We start from the raw sequence: 15469 nt of genomic DNA on the forward strand, positions 1-15469 counted from the left end.
GACTCATACACACAAGGACACATACCCACTACCTTCTGTGTACAATACAACGTGGTTTTCAGTTTGCACAAATCACAGGATGCAAACCTACTCTGGACGATGGTTTCAAATTCTGTTTTGTTAGTAAAACCAGTTTGTGAGTTCAGACATCACATCAAATTGCAGCTCAGTTTTTTTAAAAATGAAAGGCTTGATATGATGTTTGATCTGAGCCATCATATGTGTCTAATATGCCGATGTATTATTCATTAGCAGGAGGGATCTGCTTGCTACTTGTTTTCCATCTCATTCCCACCAGCAAATGATCACTGTATTTATTGTTAACAATATAAGTCCCATTTAGTGAGCAAGGAGTTTAATGGAAATATTAATGGTGGATTGGGAATACTTATTATACTTGTAATAATTACTGGTCATGATGCTCCAATAATTATAGTACTGAAATAACTCCATCATGAGCCAGTGCAAATCATAACAAAAATAAAGCTGGATATGTAAAACTTGATTAAATCTAACTCTGAACATTCCCTGTCCACTGAGCAGGATTAGTCTTGGGCAATTTTAAATCATTCTCTTGACACACCCACTTTATGATATTTCGTACTGATTTGTATTTCTGCAAAACCTGGGATTCCCACACGTCCACTGATGCTTCCTTGTTGTGTGTGAATGCTTTAGACAACTTAGCGATCCATATCCGGATGGTTGCATTTGCTCCAAGAGTACACAATCTTCTCTCAAGCCAGAGATGTCAGCCTAAACCAGGGGTCCCCAAATTAAGGCCCGGGGGCCAGATGCGGCCCTCCAAGGTCATTTACCTGGCCCCCGCCCTCAGTTTTAGACTTAGGCTGAGGCTCGCCCAAAGTCTGAAATGACTTGAAGGCACACAACAACAAAAATCCTACTTAACTTGACTATCTCATTGGCCAGAAGCAGGCCCAAACTTCCCATTGAAATCCTGAAAGATTTACAGTATGTTGGTTAAAACTGTTTTTATTTTTAAATATTGTATTGTTCTTTCATTTACTAATATTGTGCTATGGTAATAATATAATATATTGTGTATACATATAATATTGATAATAACTTATTTATTTATTTATTACAGTATTTCCACCCCCGCCCTTGTTACCCAATAGGGGACTCAGGGTGGCTAATAATAATAATACAATATAATAATATTGTATAATATAATAATATAAATTATATATTATATATTAAATGTAATATTACTAATAATATTACGGTATAGTGGTATAGTACAATATATTAATATATAATGCTAATATTGTACTATGCTAATAATGTAATATATTGTATGGACGTACAACTTGTAAACCGCTCTGAGTCCCCTTCGGGGTGAGAGAGGATGGGGTATAAATGTAGCAAATAAATAAATAAACTGTTGTTGTTTGGGGGGGGGCGCATTTACACTATAAATATGGTGTGCATAGGAATTTGTTCATTTTTTTTTCCAAATGATAATTCGGCCCCTCAACATTCTGAGGGACCATGAACCGGCCCTCCACTTAAAAAGTTTGAGGACCCCTGGCCTAAACCTTCCACCTCCACACCAGGGCTGGGGTTAATACAATTTGCAGTCTAACATATTTGAAGGGTGATGGATTGGGGGAGACTGGTATTTGCTTATGATGGTGTGGAATTGTGGTAAGCATAATTTAAGTCTCACACAGTAACTTGATTTAAAAAATCTGATCACTGCAAATAGTTTTAAAATCTGGAACATTTTAGCATCCAGGGAACAAAAGATATAGCAACAATAAAAATATTTCCTAGCATCTGGGTAGCAGGAAACTATTCTGAACTGAATTATTTTATCTATCTTTCAGTGAAGTAATTAACCCGACTCCAGGGGAAATTACTGGTACTTATGACATACTCATTGTTATATCATGAGTCCTAAGTCTGCTTAATATAAAACAAGTGTGCCTATTTTGTCTTCCTTGCAAAATATGGAACAGCATATAAACTTACAGATTTAAACGTTCTACAGACCAATGAGAGGTTTGTCTTCTATGTTTTCCACATTTGGGGACAAAATAGTATTCTCTCAGACCTTACTGGCTAGTGGTTTCAGAAATAGCTTAGATTTGCATTCCCTTTTGGCACATTGCTTGAGCAATCTGAATAGTTTCACTAATATCCTTCATACTTCTCAAGTGCCTGGTCATGGGATGCTCATAAGCGACAGCACTGAGAGTCTGGGGAGAATTCTTTTTCCTGTATGTCCAAAAATCACAAGGTTTCAGAGAAGGAAGAAAATAGATTAAATTTCTAGGAGGCTGACTGTGTAAAATCTTTACATAAGCTCCACAGAATCTAACTGTGCAGTAATGATAAGTTGGTTAGCCTAGGACTCTGGAGAGATTACTCTTTAAGTATATTGACAGAACAGCCAACTGTACACATTTGGCTGCCTGGGGCAAAGGGCCTTTTACAGCCCATATTCCCTGCAGAATCTCACTGGAGAGTTGACTCTTACTTGAGCACCAGGAATTGCCCCATTTTCTGTTGTACTTGAGGACAGCAAGTTTGCTTAAGAGACGCAAGCTGGAGGGGATAACACACAAAACTCTTATCGTCGAACATCTTAGCACTGGTCATTCACCATTACTAGCTATCTGATGAAACAAATGCTGCAATGCAGCAACATCAACAAATGTCAGGTGAACTCAGAAACAAACACATGCATAATCATACAAATACATAAGTAAGATGCCTGAAGGAGTTCATGGCTAGGACCTGCGACCTCCCTATAATTCGCTCAGTCAAGAGTTGTTCCCAACCAGCACCGTAGAGTATCTGCTGCCTGAAGCAACTGTTTCATTCGACCAAAAGTAGGGCCAATCTTTGTGAGTCACACTCTTTAAATAGCTATGAGCCAGGGCATGTGGGTGAAGATGGTATTATTAAAAGTTCAATCAAATCATAGCACGGATTCCTTGGCATTCCTAAGAAATCATGTCACCTCTGATTCCAAAGTCATCATCTTCTCTGCTTGCACAACACTATTATTCCAAATGTAATACAAGTTAATCATGCTGTAGCAGAGGGTTCAAGCAGTTGACCACTAACAGTCCTCTCATGTTTAGGATTCTAAAAAGGCTGGGGTGGGCAATGGGAATTTAATGTCGGCCCAGTTTGCCTCGGGTGCATTGACACAAAGGAAATGACCTGGAAGAACGATGGCTGAAGGAATTGATTGCAATGAAATGATTTCAACATTTGGGATTTACATTATAAGTCTGGCAGCTCTTCCCCTTCAAGCCATATGTGGACACTTAGAGCGCACTGGCAACAACAGACCGGCCCTGGAAATAAGGTCACTTCATTGACTCACCCTGGGGTTTGGAAGCAAAAGTCACAGCTAACATGCAAGACTATCAATATTTTCGGCCTATAGGCAGGAAATAGGAGGCAACCAACCCAGATACGCAGACTGAAATATGGATATGTACATTTATGTACATTTATGCACATTTTAGATATAGGGAACACTGGAGGGATACATTTGAGTTTAGCTGGAAGCACAGTGTGCTTTCGAAGGAAACTCATTTTCTTTCAGTTAACATCTGACACACAAAACACATTATTTTGATATGAGATATAGATATATCCTTCCTTGTAACCTTATTAATTATCTACGCATGCATGTTTGTATCTGACTATTTGTCTTCTATCCTCTATCTAGACATCTCAATGCAAGATATAATAAAACCAGTCTGACAGAATTGAAACAGTCTAAATTGCTTTAAAAGTTTAAAAAGATATTAATCAATTTCACAAGCCTCAATAGCCAGTGGCATGCAATGATATGGGGTATGCACTGAGCTGTCCCTGGCATGCACAAATCTGCATTTCATCTATGCATTTTAACTTGTACTTTACCTATGTGTATTTTGTGTGTCTTTTAATAGTGTTTTATCTCTTGTTTTAATGATGTTGTATCCCACCTAAAGCAGCAGGGAGAAGCAGGTAATACATTTTTTTCAAAGGGACAGAGACATACCACATTGCCATTTATGCTGCTGGTCAAACAGTCATCAGCCCTTCAACTCTGAAGCAACACAGTCAGAATTTTTGAAGCAAACCTGAACATGGCCTTTCAATAAAACTTCTTACAGGACAAATCACAATGATTACACCCAGATAAGCATAATCCCTAATCCCAAGAGAAGCACTCCCAACTGGGCATAGCAATCCAGTAATTCCAGGGTCAACAGCATTCTCTACCATACACTTAGGACCTCATCAGACACAGGGTTCCCCCCATTTCTATATGCTTTAAAAACATCTTAAAGACACAGTCCCACAGAGCCCATCAAACAATGCAAGCGTCCTTCCACTGGTTGCCCATGGGACTCCATCTTTAAAATGTTTTTAAAGTGGGTAGAAATTGAGGTTTCTGGAGTCAGGGTGCAATTGTCTTCAGAGCCCTCAATTTGCATAGAAACAGCAAAAGACACTTATTTTAAGGTGTAATGGGAACTATCAGAATTTCCCGTTTTACATGGTTGTTAGTGATGTTAAAGAGTGGGTATTTCTGTGGGCAGTCTCAAAATACATCCTGAAGCTCCTTTTCTCCCCATTAATCCTCTTGCATGAAACTTTTATTTTTTTAAAAATAATTTATTCTTTACGACTTGTTCAATTTTGATATATTACCAGTGTTCTGCAGATATATCCCCCCCCTTTTTTTGAGACTTGGGGTTTCCAAATTTTGACATAGTGTGCGTTTAATTATGTGTTTTCTCTTTTATATTACAAATAATTGGAAATACCAGGGACACGAGATTTTGGACGTCCGCAATTCTGAGGTCCCCTTTTTTCAATAAAAAAAGCAAAGAAAACAGTACGCATAGAGAATACACTTGCCCATGTGATAGCTCAGAAAGCAGAGGATTTCTGTAGAAATGGACAGAGTACATCCTGAGTGAAGGTGGCAAATGAATTATCAGTTTTTCTAATGTGATGAGGTCCTTAGTGCAGCACAGATACAAGTCAGACCAACAGTATCTAGTTGGTTATTGCAGGGGAAAAGGATGCTGACATTTTATGAAATCCAACCAGGAGATTAATGTTTTTATATTACGCATTTGGCACTAGTGTGCAAGCACACACAATTTTGTATTGGCTAAGTAGTACGCTGAAAACATTTACAAGTTTGAGTGCCATGCCATTTACTTACCAGTAAGGAATGTTTTAAAACATGGATAAAATATTTTCCAGAGAATAAAGACGTCTCCCTCTCATTCTACTTATATAAATTCCATTGGATAGTTCTACAATATTAGAAGGCATCCTGATAAAAATAGCCCTTCCTTTACACCTGCTTCTCCCATGAAGTGCCCACCCTATTCCCCAGTTTATGGTTTCCCAGCCTCATAATTCAACACAACTCACGTGGTAATTTGTTGACACGCCAAGGAACAGAGTTTGTAACAAAGCCACGCTTGGAGGCCGTTACAAGGACCCAGGTGCCCAGGCGATAGCTGATGGGTAGCATGCTAACACCCTCATGGTCAGTGGTGCCTGAAGCCAAGGATGTCTGGTTGCCATATACTTCCACAGCTGCTTGAGGGAGTGGGGACAAGTCGCCATTCTCATAAACCTGGACCTTGATCACCACCTCTGCAGAAAAGAGAGAAGAAATAAAGTAAGAGAATAATATATGAATTTGACTATTCCAGTATGATCCTTGATCTAGATGTTTCTGGTCCCTATACTTCCTTTTGTGCCTTGCTTGATTTTCATAATACCATATTCAATTCAATGAATATTGAAGATGCTGCCAGTTAAAAACTCTCACTCTGTCTTACTTTTTTCATCCACCTCTTCTTGTTTGGTCTACATCATGGATGTCCAGCCTTTTGATTTCCCCAGGCCACATTGGAAGGAGTATCTTGAGCCACACATAAAATATCTTAACACTAACAATAACTGATAAGAAAAAAGTCTGTGCATAATTTTCATGATATTCACCACCACAGATAACCAAAAAGGTCCTATCATAATAATCCTAATTATATGCCATTTGGAGAGTCATCTTGAATTGTTGAGCAAGTCTTTTAGCTGAACTGTTTCCAAGTACAGTAGAGTCTCACTTATTCAACACTCGCTTATCCAACGTTCTGGATTATCCAACACATTTTTGCAGTCAATGTTTTCAATAAATCGTGATATTTTGGTGCTAAATTTGTAAATACAGTAATTACTACATAGCATTTTTTCGTATTGAACTACTTTTTCTGTCAAATTTGTTGTATAACATGATGGTGCTTAATTTGTAAAATCATAACCTAATTTTATGTTTAATAGGCATTTCCTTAATCCCTCCTTATTATCCAACATATCTGCTTATCCAACATTCTGCCGGCCCGTTTATGTTGGATAAGTGAGACTCTACTGTATAATGCAAACTACAGATAATACTCCAATATTTGAAGACGTAACATACTCTGATTATTTTATTCCATTCTGTTGTCATCTACAAAGCTTGCATTCAAGAACTGCGCAATTGAGTTACGGAAAAAAAAACCTTAATGTTTTAACTAAATTAATGTGGTATTCCTCTGCTGTATTCTCTCAATATGCAAGTGTCCAGAAATCTTGCAGTTGAATTATTATGTGGAGAAAAACAACTGGGTTTGTTTATGCAAACAAATAAGAAAACAAAAATGTTATAGTTCTCCATCTTCAAAATAATTCCTCCACAACATGAATAGAAATGAATGGGTTTCCAATATTTTTCGCATTTCTATAATCCCATGCCCTACAATATGTCATCTTTTCCTTTTGAGCAATCCAGCCATTCTCATGCAAAACTCCCTTTGCCCCATTTCCAACTTATAGTGGTTGATATCCACTCTCTGTACTGTTAAGAGTGAATATGGTAATTTAGATTATCACAACAGCTCAGACAATTGTTTAGATATGTGTGGAACCCCATAAGGAAGAAATAATTCTGCATGAAAAATAGGGCATCACAAACCAGGGAGTATCCACACTGTAGAATGAATGCAGTTTGACACCACTTTAACTGTCATGGCTTAATGTTATTGAATCCTGGTTCTCTCTAGAAAAAACCTGACACAGAAAGTGCAAGGCCTCAAGGTCAGGCAAAGGAGCCAGAAACTGCAACATTAGGTAAGGAGTTGGGTGAAGAAATAAGTGATACAGAAGGCTCCCAGGAAAAAACACCTGGAGCTACAGATTTCAACAAAATTCTTTGTTTACAGATTAGAGTAGAAAATAGGCAGATCCGGTCATAGTGCTTATGTGGGAAAGTTGAGGAGAGAATTTGTGGGAAAAGAAATGACTTATAGGTGCCTATTAATTAGCAAATTGTTTACCTAAGAGTTACTTCAGGCAACATAGCGTTCAAGTGAGAAGCTAGGCCTGAGGTCTCTGGTTCTTGTTTCAAGTCAGGCCTTGGTTTTGGATTTAAGTATCCTGGAACTTTTCTATGTTCTTCTTTTTGTATTCTTGCTCAAGTTTTACTAAGTAGACCTTTGCTTGTGGACTTATGCTGTGCTTGTGATTTTCTGGCTATTCCTGGACCACATTACCTTGGGATTTGCATGAGACATTTGGATTACTGTCTGGTTATCACCTATTGCTAACCCTTTTTTGGATTATACATCTTCTTACCTTATTCCTGATTTTGCATATATTTTATGTATTTTTTACATGTGTGTTGCTGTGGTTATGGGAGTTTCCAGGCCTGGGGTACAACAGGTATTACAGTTTTACTTGTAAAATGAGAACTCCCATTATTCCATAGCATTGAACCATGGCAGTTACAGTGGTGCCAAATTATATTAATTGTACAGTGTAGGTGCACTGTATCTACCAAACCAATGGTAACTATCCTTCCTTCTCTGATTTAATTCTCTGTCTTGGTCACCCAGTCCCAAATTCCCTTTCCTAAATTGGAAGTGGGAAGGGATCTCTTCTTATTATGCACAAGAATTCAAAAGAGATTAATACTAACTGAACTAATACAGACAAAAATCTAGTGTAGTACTTTGCAATTTTTTATTTATACCAAAGTAAGATCAGGCTTTCCCTCCAATTCCTGTGTAGTAGCTGAAAAAAAATAAGGCTGACTACAAATCTAAAAGAACAAGTAAGTTGAACAAAAACACGTGAGTCTCCTGATGCCTCTGATGGAGAAAAATCTGCTCCTATGTCATGGAAATTATGAAACTCAACAGACAGAAGGTGGAGTTTTAAAAAACCCAACAAGCAAGCATTATCATGAATCATTAAAGCCACCCCTTTATTCCCAAGACTGAAAGATAACTCCAGCATAATCCAACACACATTGATGGAAAATGCATTTTAGACCCAGGAGAATTGGAAGAGCAAAGTACAGCCAGAAAGAAGGGCTCACAAGAGGAAATCATAGATGAGATTCCATTGTGTCTTGTCTGACACTCAGTGATTCAGTAATACTACCCTCTTTCATTTGAGCTCCAGGTTTGTCTCATTACATTTCCCGCTCCTTTAGTTGTCGCTACTATTCAGTCCACTGCAGGTCAAGTAATGCTGGCTCCCGGCACCTTAATTCATTCCAGCAACATCATGCAAAGATGAGAGTTGATCACACATGGCAAAGATCTTCTCTGCTGGCTGCCTGCCTGACATATCCTTCCACCCTTGCGTGCAAATGGAAATAATATCTTTACAGAGAGGTTGATTCAAGTCCACTTGGCTTTGGAACTCAGCTCCCTGATGACGAAGAAGCTCCAGCTGGAAGGAAGTTACTGCAGTCCCCTCCCTACATCAAGAACTATCTCCAAGATCTGGAATATCTGGACCTACATCCCAATGTTCATGCTGATTTAATTTAACTATACTGTATACTGATTCCTTATTCAATCATAGATTCAATGGATCTACTCTAGCTGAGAATGACCAATAGGATTCCAACCCAGACATAACATTAATAACCAGAAACTGCAAGCCCATTGCAAGTTCTATTGAACATAAACAGATAAAACCCAAGGCCCACAATAAAAAAGGAGCTACTCAAGGCTGACTTTGAGCAAAATACTTTTCATTGACAAGGTAAGCAACATATGTGACCACTTTCCCCTCAATAAATTGTGACAATCCCAGTTATAGGTACATAAAATAGCTATAAAAATTAAACATTTACTGATAATAAATCAGCATTTGCAAGGCTTGCAAAACAGGCTGGTTTTCCTTTTTATGAAGTACAACTGAAGTATCTTCTCCAGAGTAAACACTGTACGTTGTTGCTAACAGATTCGTTTAAATGTCGAGATGGCATTCAAAAACCTTTTAATAAGATTAGTACTCGAAGTTATATATCACATTTATATATTTTGTTTTGTATTTAGCCGAAGCTGAAATGCAATCATGTAGAAAAAGGAATATGTAGTAGTTTGATATTTGCCTTTGCCTAGAGAGGGGAAAAAGTCAATTGAGATTTTTATGTGTGTGTGTTTTTGTGTGGGTTTGTATTTTTATTATTTTATTGTTCTAATTTAGTCATCATATATGGCATCAAGCAGTTTTAACCCCATATTCTAAGCAGTTTTAACTGTTGTAAATTTTATCCAACTATGTGTCTAATCAGTCAGTGGTTGTTAACCTTATTAACCTTGTATAGCTTGTACACCTATGGAGAAAAAGGGTCTTTGGACCATAATGAAATGTTGTTTGTTTGTTTGTGTGAGTGTGTATTTTTATTATTTTATTGTTCTAATTTGGATAATATTTTAAATAGGGATGATGGTGGTGCCTGTTAGTTCGTGTTGGTGTGGAGGGATTGTGAAATGGGATACTGTGGGGTTTTGTTTCTTGTAGTGTGGAGACACACACACACAGTTTTAATTTTTCACGACCCCAACATTGAGTCAAAGGGACCCCATATAAGGTTGAGGCTGACAGTTTAAGAAGCAGTGCTCTAGAGATTTGGATCAATGGCAAAACCTAAAACACATGTATGGATCAAATCATGGGACAAGCAACCTAACAGATGTAGGGCAGAAGAAGCAAGTGCAGCATAGTCATTTGATAGTTTAACTCTGATGACTCTGGAAAACAAACAACAAGTAAACATATACAAATAGAATGTGGACTGATAAAGTACTTCTATAGGACACAAATCAGCAGAGGAAAGTGGTTTGAATGCTGGGCTAGAGACTTCATCCCATGCGGTAAGTAAAGCGTTGGGAATCATTGTTTTTCCCTTAAGCTTTGCAATGCCCCATTTGGAAACTAAACAAATGATTTTCCTACCCCCATCACACGTTTTCCTTCATTCAGCTTTCTTTTCAAATTATCCATTTGTCTTCTCATCACACAGGAGACTTATTTCTCCGCCCACTGTCTCATTCCCCATTTTCTTTTACTTGAAAAACTCCTCTGTGTTTGTTCTCACTGAAATACTTTTTAACATGAGATTAAATGGGATTTCATCTGTTCTATACTATTCTGTATTACAATTTCACTTTATAAGTGCAGATACTTCTCAATTTAAGAGGTAACTATTGAATTTACATTGATAACAAAAAGATATAAATTACCGTTCCTGCCTCCTCAGTTCCAAAAAGATTACGATGGAAGAAAGGAATCTAACTCAGCTCCTCCCTCCATAATGATATCACTGTTATGTTTACAAGTGGTCAATGGGGAATTCCCATCACATGTTAAATTTAAAATGAAGTCGATTGCCAATTGACTTAAGAATAGTCAGAAATAGACACATTAGAAACAGCAAAATACCTGAAACCCACAGTACAAGTTTTGACTCTGTTGGTAGCCATTTATTAAATGTGTAGAAACACTGAGTTTAATGCATATGATGAAGTCACAGGACTCTGGGAAATGGGTTCAAATCCCAGTAAGGCCATGAAAACTCATTGGATTTTTTTTCGTATCAGGAGCGACTTGAGAAACTGCAAGTTGCTTTTGGTGTAAAAGAATTGGCTGTCTGCAAGGATGTTGCCTAGGGGACACCCAGATGTTTTGATGTTGTTACCATCCTTGTGGGAGGCTTCTCTCATGTCCCCACACGTAGCTGGAGCTGATAGAGGGATCTCATCCTCGCTCTCCCCAAGTTGGATTTGAACCAGCAACCTCCAGGTCAGCAACCCAACCTTCAAGTCATCAGTCCTGTCGGCACAAGGTTTTAACCCGCTGCGCCATCTGGGGCTCCTAACTTACTGGATGATCTTGGGCAAGTCATATTCCCTCAGCCTCAGAGGAAGGCAAAGGCAGGACAAATCCTGTCAATATTATAAATTTGGCTTAGGTTTGGAAACAACTTAAAAGCACACAATGACAAGGCAAATCTTCCAGCACATACAATTTAGGGGACAGCGGGGAATATACTCCTTTTCCTTGCTTTTTTTTACCATCTCATCTGAGATACGGCCTGGCTGGGTTTTTTGTTGCTGTTTTCCACTCTGTTGGCAACATGATTTTCAAACTGTGACAACTCTTGAGCTCCTCTCTCCCCTGCCATGAACAATAACAGGGTTCTGCAAAGTCTCTTATTGTGGAGTTAAAGAGCCTTGTGGAATTAATGCAGTTTGACACTACTTTTAGCTGCCACAGTTTAGTGCTATAGAACCGAGAGAGTTTTAATTTGGTGAGGCATAATCACTCTCTGGCAGAGAAAGCTTGTAAAATTGAAGCTCTTGTGGACCCACAGCACTAAGCTATGGCAGTTAAAATGGTGTCAAACTGCATTAATTCTACTGTGTGGGTGCATCCCAAGCGTGTGTGAACTGCAAATCAAAAGCGGGGGGAAAAGGAAAGCAAGTCTGCCTCACCAGCTGTCCACACATTGTTTTTTTTTAAAAAAAGCATAGATTTAGCTATCTGGCCACCAAAACCCAAATTGTAAGAAAAGCAGAAGCATGTAAAAGACTAACTCATGTCCTGGATGCATTTTGAAAGGAGCTTTCATGTGGTGTTTTGAAGTTTTGAAAGATTTTTGTTTATTTCTGCACGTTATTTACTTTCACGTGGACATATTGTTGATTTTGAATCAAAAGTTTGCTTGAAGCATGCCAAACTGCTCTTCTTTCTTGTGATGTAGAAACCTATCCCCATTGTTTTTCATGTCCCTTCTGTCTCTAGCGCCAAATTTTCTGTTTAAAAAATTGGACCCAAATCCAAATATAACATTAATTTAAGTTTCAAATGGACCTTACACACATCTCCTGAAGATCATCTTATACACATTACACCACATAACAAAATTCACTGTTATCACAATTTGTTTGAAAACGAAGCAACTTCCATAACATCCTAATTGAATTGGTCAAACAATTTCAACAACAAATGGATCTTCTAAATTCTAATGTGTAACATTACCAAATTAATCTTCAAACCTAGAGCTGCTGCGTCTCCTTTGTCGAGACAGAAAGTGGGGTATAAATTAACATAATAACATGGCCCCTTCACACAGCTGAATAAAATCTCACATTTTCTGCTTTTAACTAGAATATATGACAATGTGGACTCAGATAAGCCAATTCAAAGCAGATATTGTGGATTATCTGCCTTGATATTCTGGGTTATATATGGCTGTATGAAAGAGCCCTACATAAAATTTGAATTTTTTTATCTTCCTGGTTTGAAAGTGTCATTTCCTGTTTAATTGTGTGGTACTTACTTTGAAAGCAGTTATTATACACCAGAAACTTTGTTTTTGTGACTGCCACAAACTATGTTGAATTGATTGAGACTCCATGAGATATTCATTGAAAAACTATGGCAAAATGTGCTGCAGGATGTCCACGAAAACAAAGCTTTGCAGTTTAATAAACTTTTCCCATGTTTTTATGAGAGAACCAATTAGGAAATGACATTTATAACCCAGGGAAAAAAATCATGTTACATAGAGTTATTTTTGATAATAATTTTCTGCAAGATACACAAGTTTGATTATATGGAACCCTGAGAAAGCAAAGATGTCACCATCTCAACCAACTGAATATGCATGCCCAGTGTGGATTACATCTCACCACATTAAAACAGTGGATGTGGCTCTTAATGAGACATGCCACATTATCACAGGATATCTACATCCCACACCACTGGAGAAATTATACTGTTTAGCCAGCCTTGCACCACCTGACATCCGCCGGGAAGTAGCAGCCAGCAATGAAAGGACCGATAATAACAACAACAACAACAACAACAAGAACAACAACAACAACAACTTTATTCTTGTACCCCACCTCCATCTCCCCGAAGGGATTTGGGGTGGCTTACATAAGAAGAACAGTCCATAAATTTAAAACACAATATAATAACATAGTTATAAAACAACATAACATGACAATTATTAAAACCAAGACATCAATTGCTATGTACAGAGGGTAATTAGTTCAAAACTCTGAGTAAAGTCCATGAATAAAATAGAGACGGGTGGGGAGGACAAGGAACCAATCGTGTTAAAACACTAAAACCTATAAAATGGGGGGAGGTGGCAATATTAAAGTGCAGAACCGTTTGAAAACAAGATACATGGCTGGTGGCCTCGTCACTCAAAAATGCACCGGAACATCCATGTTTTTAGACTCCGGCGGAAGGTGGACAGCGAAGGAACCAGTCTAATCTCCCTAGGGAGCAAGTTCCAGAGCCGGGAAGCCACTACCGAGAAGGCCCTCTTTCTCGTCACCACCAACTGTGCTTGAGACGGAGGTGGGAGTGAGAAAAGGGCCTCCCTGGAAGATCTTAGGGCCCGGGCGGGATCATAGGGAAGGAGGCGATCGCAGAGATATGCAGGCATTGACATCTCCAGCCCATCCCCCGTTTGGATATCAGCCAGCACACCAACTCCTTAAATCAAGAAATAGTTTTCTAAGATCTACAGAGATACTCGCAGGAACACCTCAGCATGCAAGAGTCCAAAAGCGGCAGGTTAAAACCTGGAACATCAATCAGTGGCTGCCGCCGGATGAGAGACTCCCTCCTGGGCACACAGAAGACTGGGCGACTTGGAAGATGCTGAACAGCCTGTGCTCTGACACCACGAGATGCAGAGCCAATCTTAGGAAATGGGGCTACAAAGTGGAATCCAGGACATGTGGAGTGTGGAGAAGAGCAAACCACAGACCACTTACTACAATGCAACCTAAGCCCTGCCACATGCACAATGGAGGACCTTCTTATAGAAACACCAAAGGCACTCCAAGTAGCCAGCTTCCGGTCAAAGAACATTTAGTATAATGCCAAGTTTTTTAAAACTTTGTTTGTGTTTTCAATTACATTACAACTTGTACCCTCAGTTGGCTTCTGCTACAAATAATAATAATAATAATAATAATAATAATAATAATAATAATAACAGCCAGCTGAATTTTGGAATATTTCAGCTTTCAGGATTTCAGATAAGGGATACCTTAGTTATGAAACTATGAGCCTTTATTCAAAATTGATGGGCAGAGAAGGTATATCTGCCTAGAAAAATGCACTAGCAATGCTAAAGCCTTGAGAAAAAAAGTCTTCCCTTGTTTGACACATAACAGAGCCCTTTGCTTTGCCCGTCCTCCAAAACCTGCCAATTTCCCACTGTCGAGATGCTGTTGTGCCAGCCTGACCTCCATTGCTTTTGTGAGCGCACTGCTGTCGCCATGGCAACAGCCTCATTTGTCCTGCCACCTGGCTCCGCCCTTCAAGCACCACTGAGGCCTAGAGAGCAGCACAAGGGGAGGGGGACCAAAAGGGATGCTGTTGCCATGGAAACCACGCCACAGAGAAGGCCTGAGCTGCATCCTTCAGCAGGCCTCTGAGTTGCCATGGTGCTGATGCTGGCCAGAAGACTCAGAAACTGCTTCATTTTGCATACCCTTTCACACACTTTTCGCTGTGCCATCCCAAGAGGGAAAGCTCATGTTAGGGATTGCAAAAAAGCGTGAAATGCACGCCACCCCCTTGTTGTATTTTCACTGCATAATGTCCCATGTTCGTTGCATAATGATGGATAAAACGAGAAGACTTTTAACTAAGTACCAAAACCTCCACAAGTCCTTCAATTAAATGGAAAAACACCAGCAGTTTGGGTCCGAAAGAAAAATAAAGCCTCTTCGACACTGCCATATAATCTAGTTTCTGAATCCAGATTATCTGTTTGAACTGGATTATATGGCTGTGTAGATTCATATAATCCAGTAGCCTTCATTGGAAATGTATTGGATTTTAGAAGATGTGCACATATGTACATAATGAGACATCTCAGGGATGACGCCCAGGTCTAAGTCAGAAATTTATTTATATTTGATATACTTGATACAGAGAGCCTAAAGGTAATTTTGTACTGTACTGCATTTTAAATAATTTTGTGCATAAACAAAGTCTGCATAAATTAAACCATCAGAAAGCAAAGGTGTCTCGATGGCCCCTTCTACACTGCCATATAATCCAGATTATCAAAGCAGATAATCCACATTATCTGCTT

At 38.8% G+C, this 15469-nt stretch overlaps 1 protein-coding gene across 1 annotated transcript in view; it reads right to left on the reverse strand.

Annotated features, from left to right (window-relative positions):
* The window catches only part of fam171a2 (family with sequence similarity 171 member A2), a 45796-nt gene that overhangs the window by 13275 nt on the left and 17052 nt on the right, over window positions 1-15469 (reverse strand). The window contains exon 2 of the mRNA XM_008113218.3: window positions 5425-5652. Within this exon, the coding sequence (XP_008111425.1) occupies window positions 5425-5652 (228 nt within the window). The remainder of the gene's footprint in view (window positions 1-5424; window positions 5653-15469) is intronic.

Source organism: Anolis carolinensis, chromosome 6 (assembly GCF_035594765.1).
Source record: "Anolis carolinensis isolate JA03-04 chromosome 6, rAnoCar3.1.pri, whole genome shotgun sequence".
NCBI classification, from domain to species: Eukaryota; Metazoa; Chordata; class Lepidosauria; order Squamata; family Dactyloidae; genus Anolis; species Anolis carolinensis.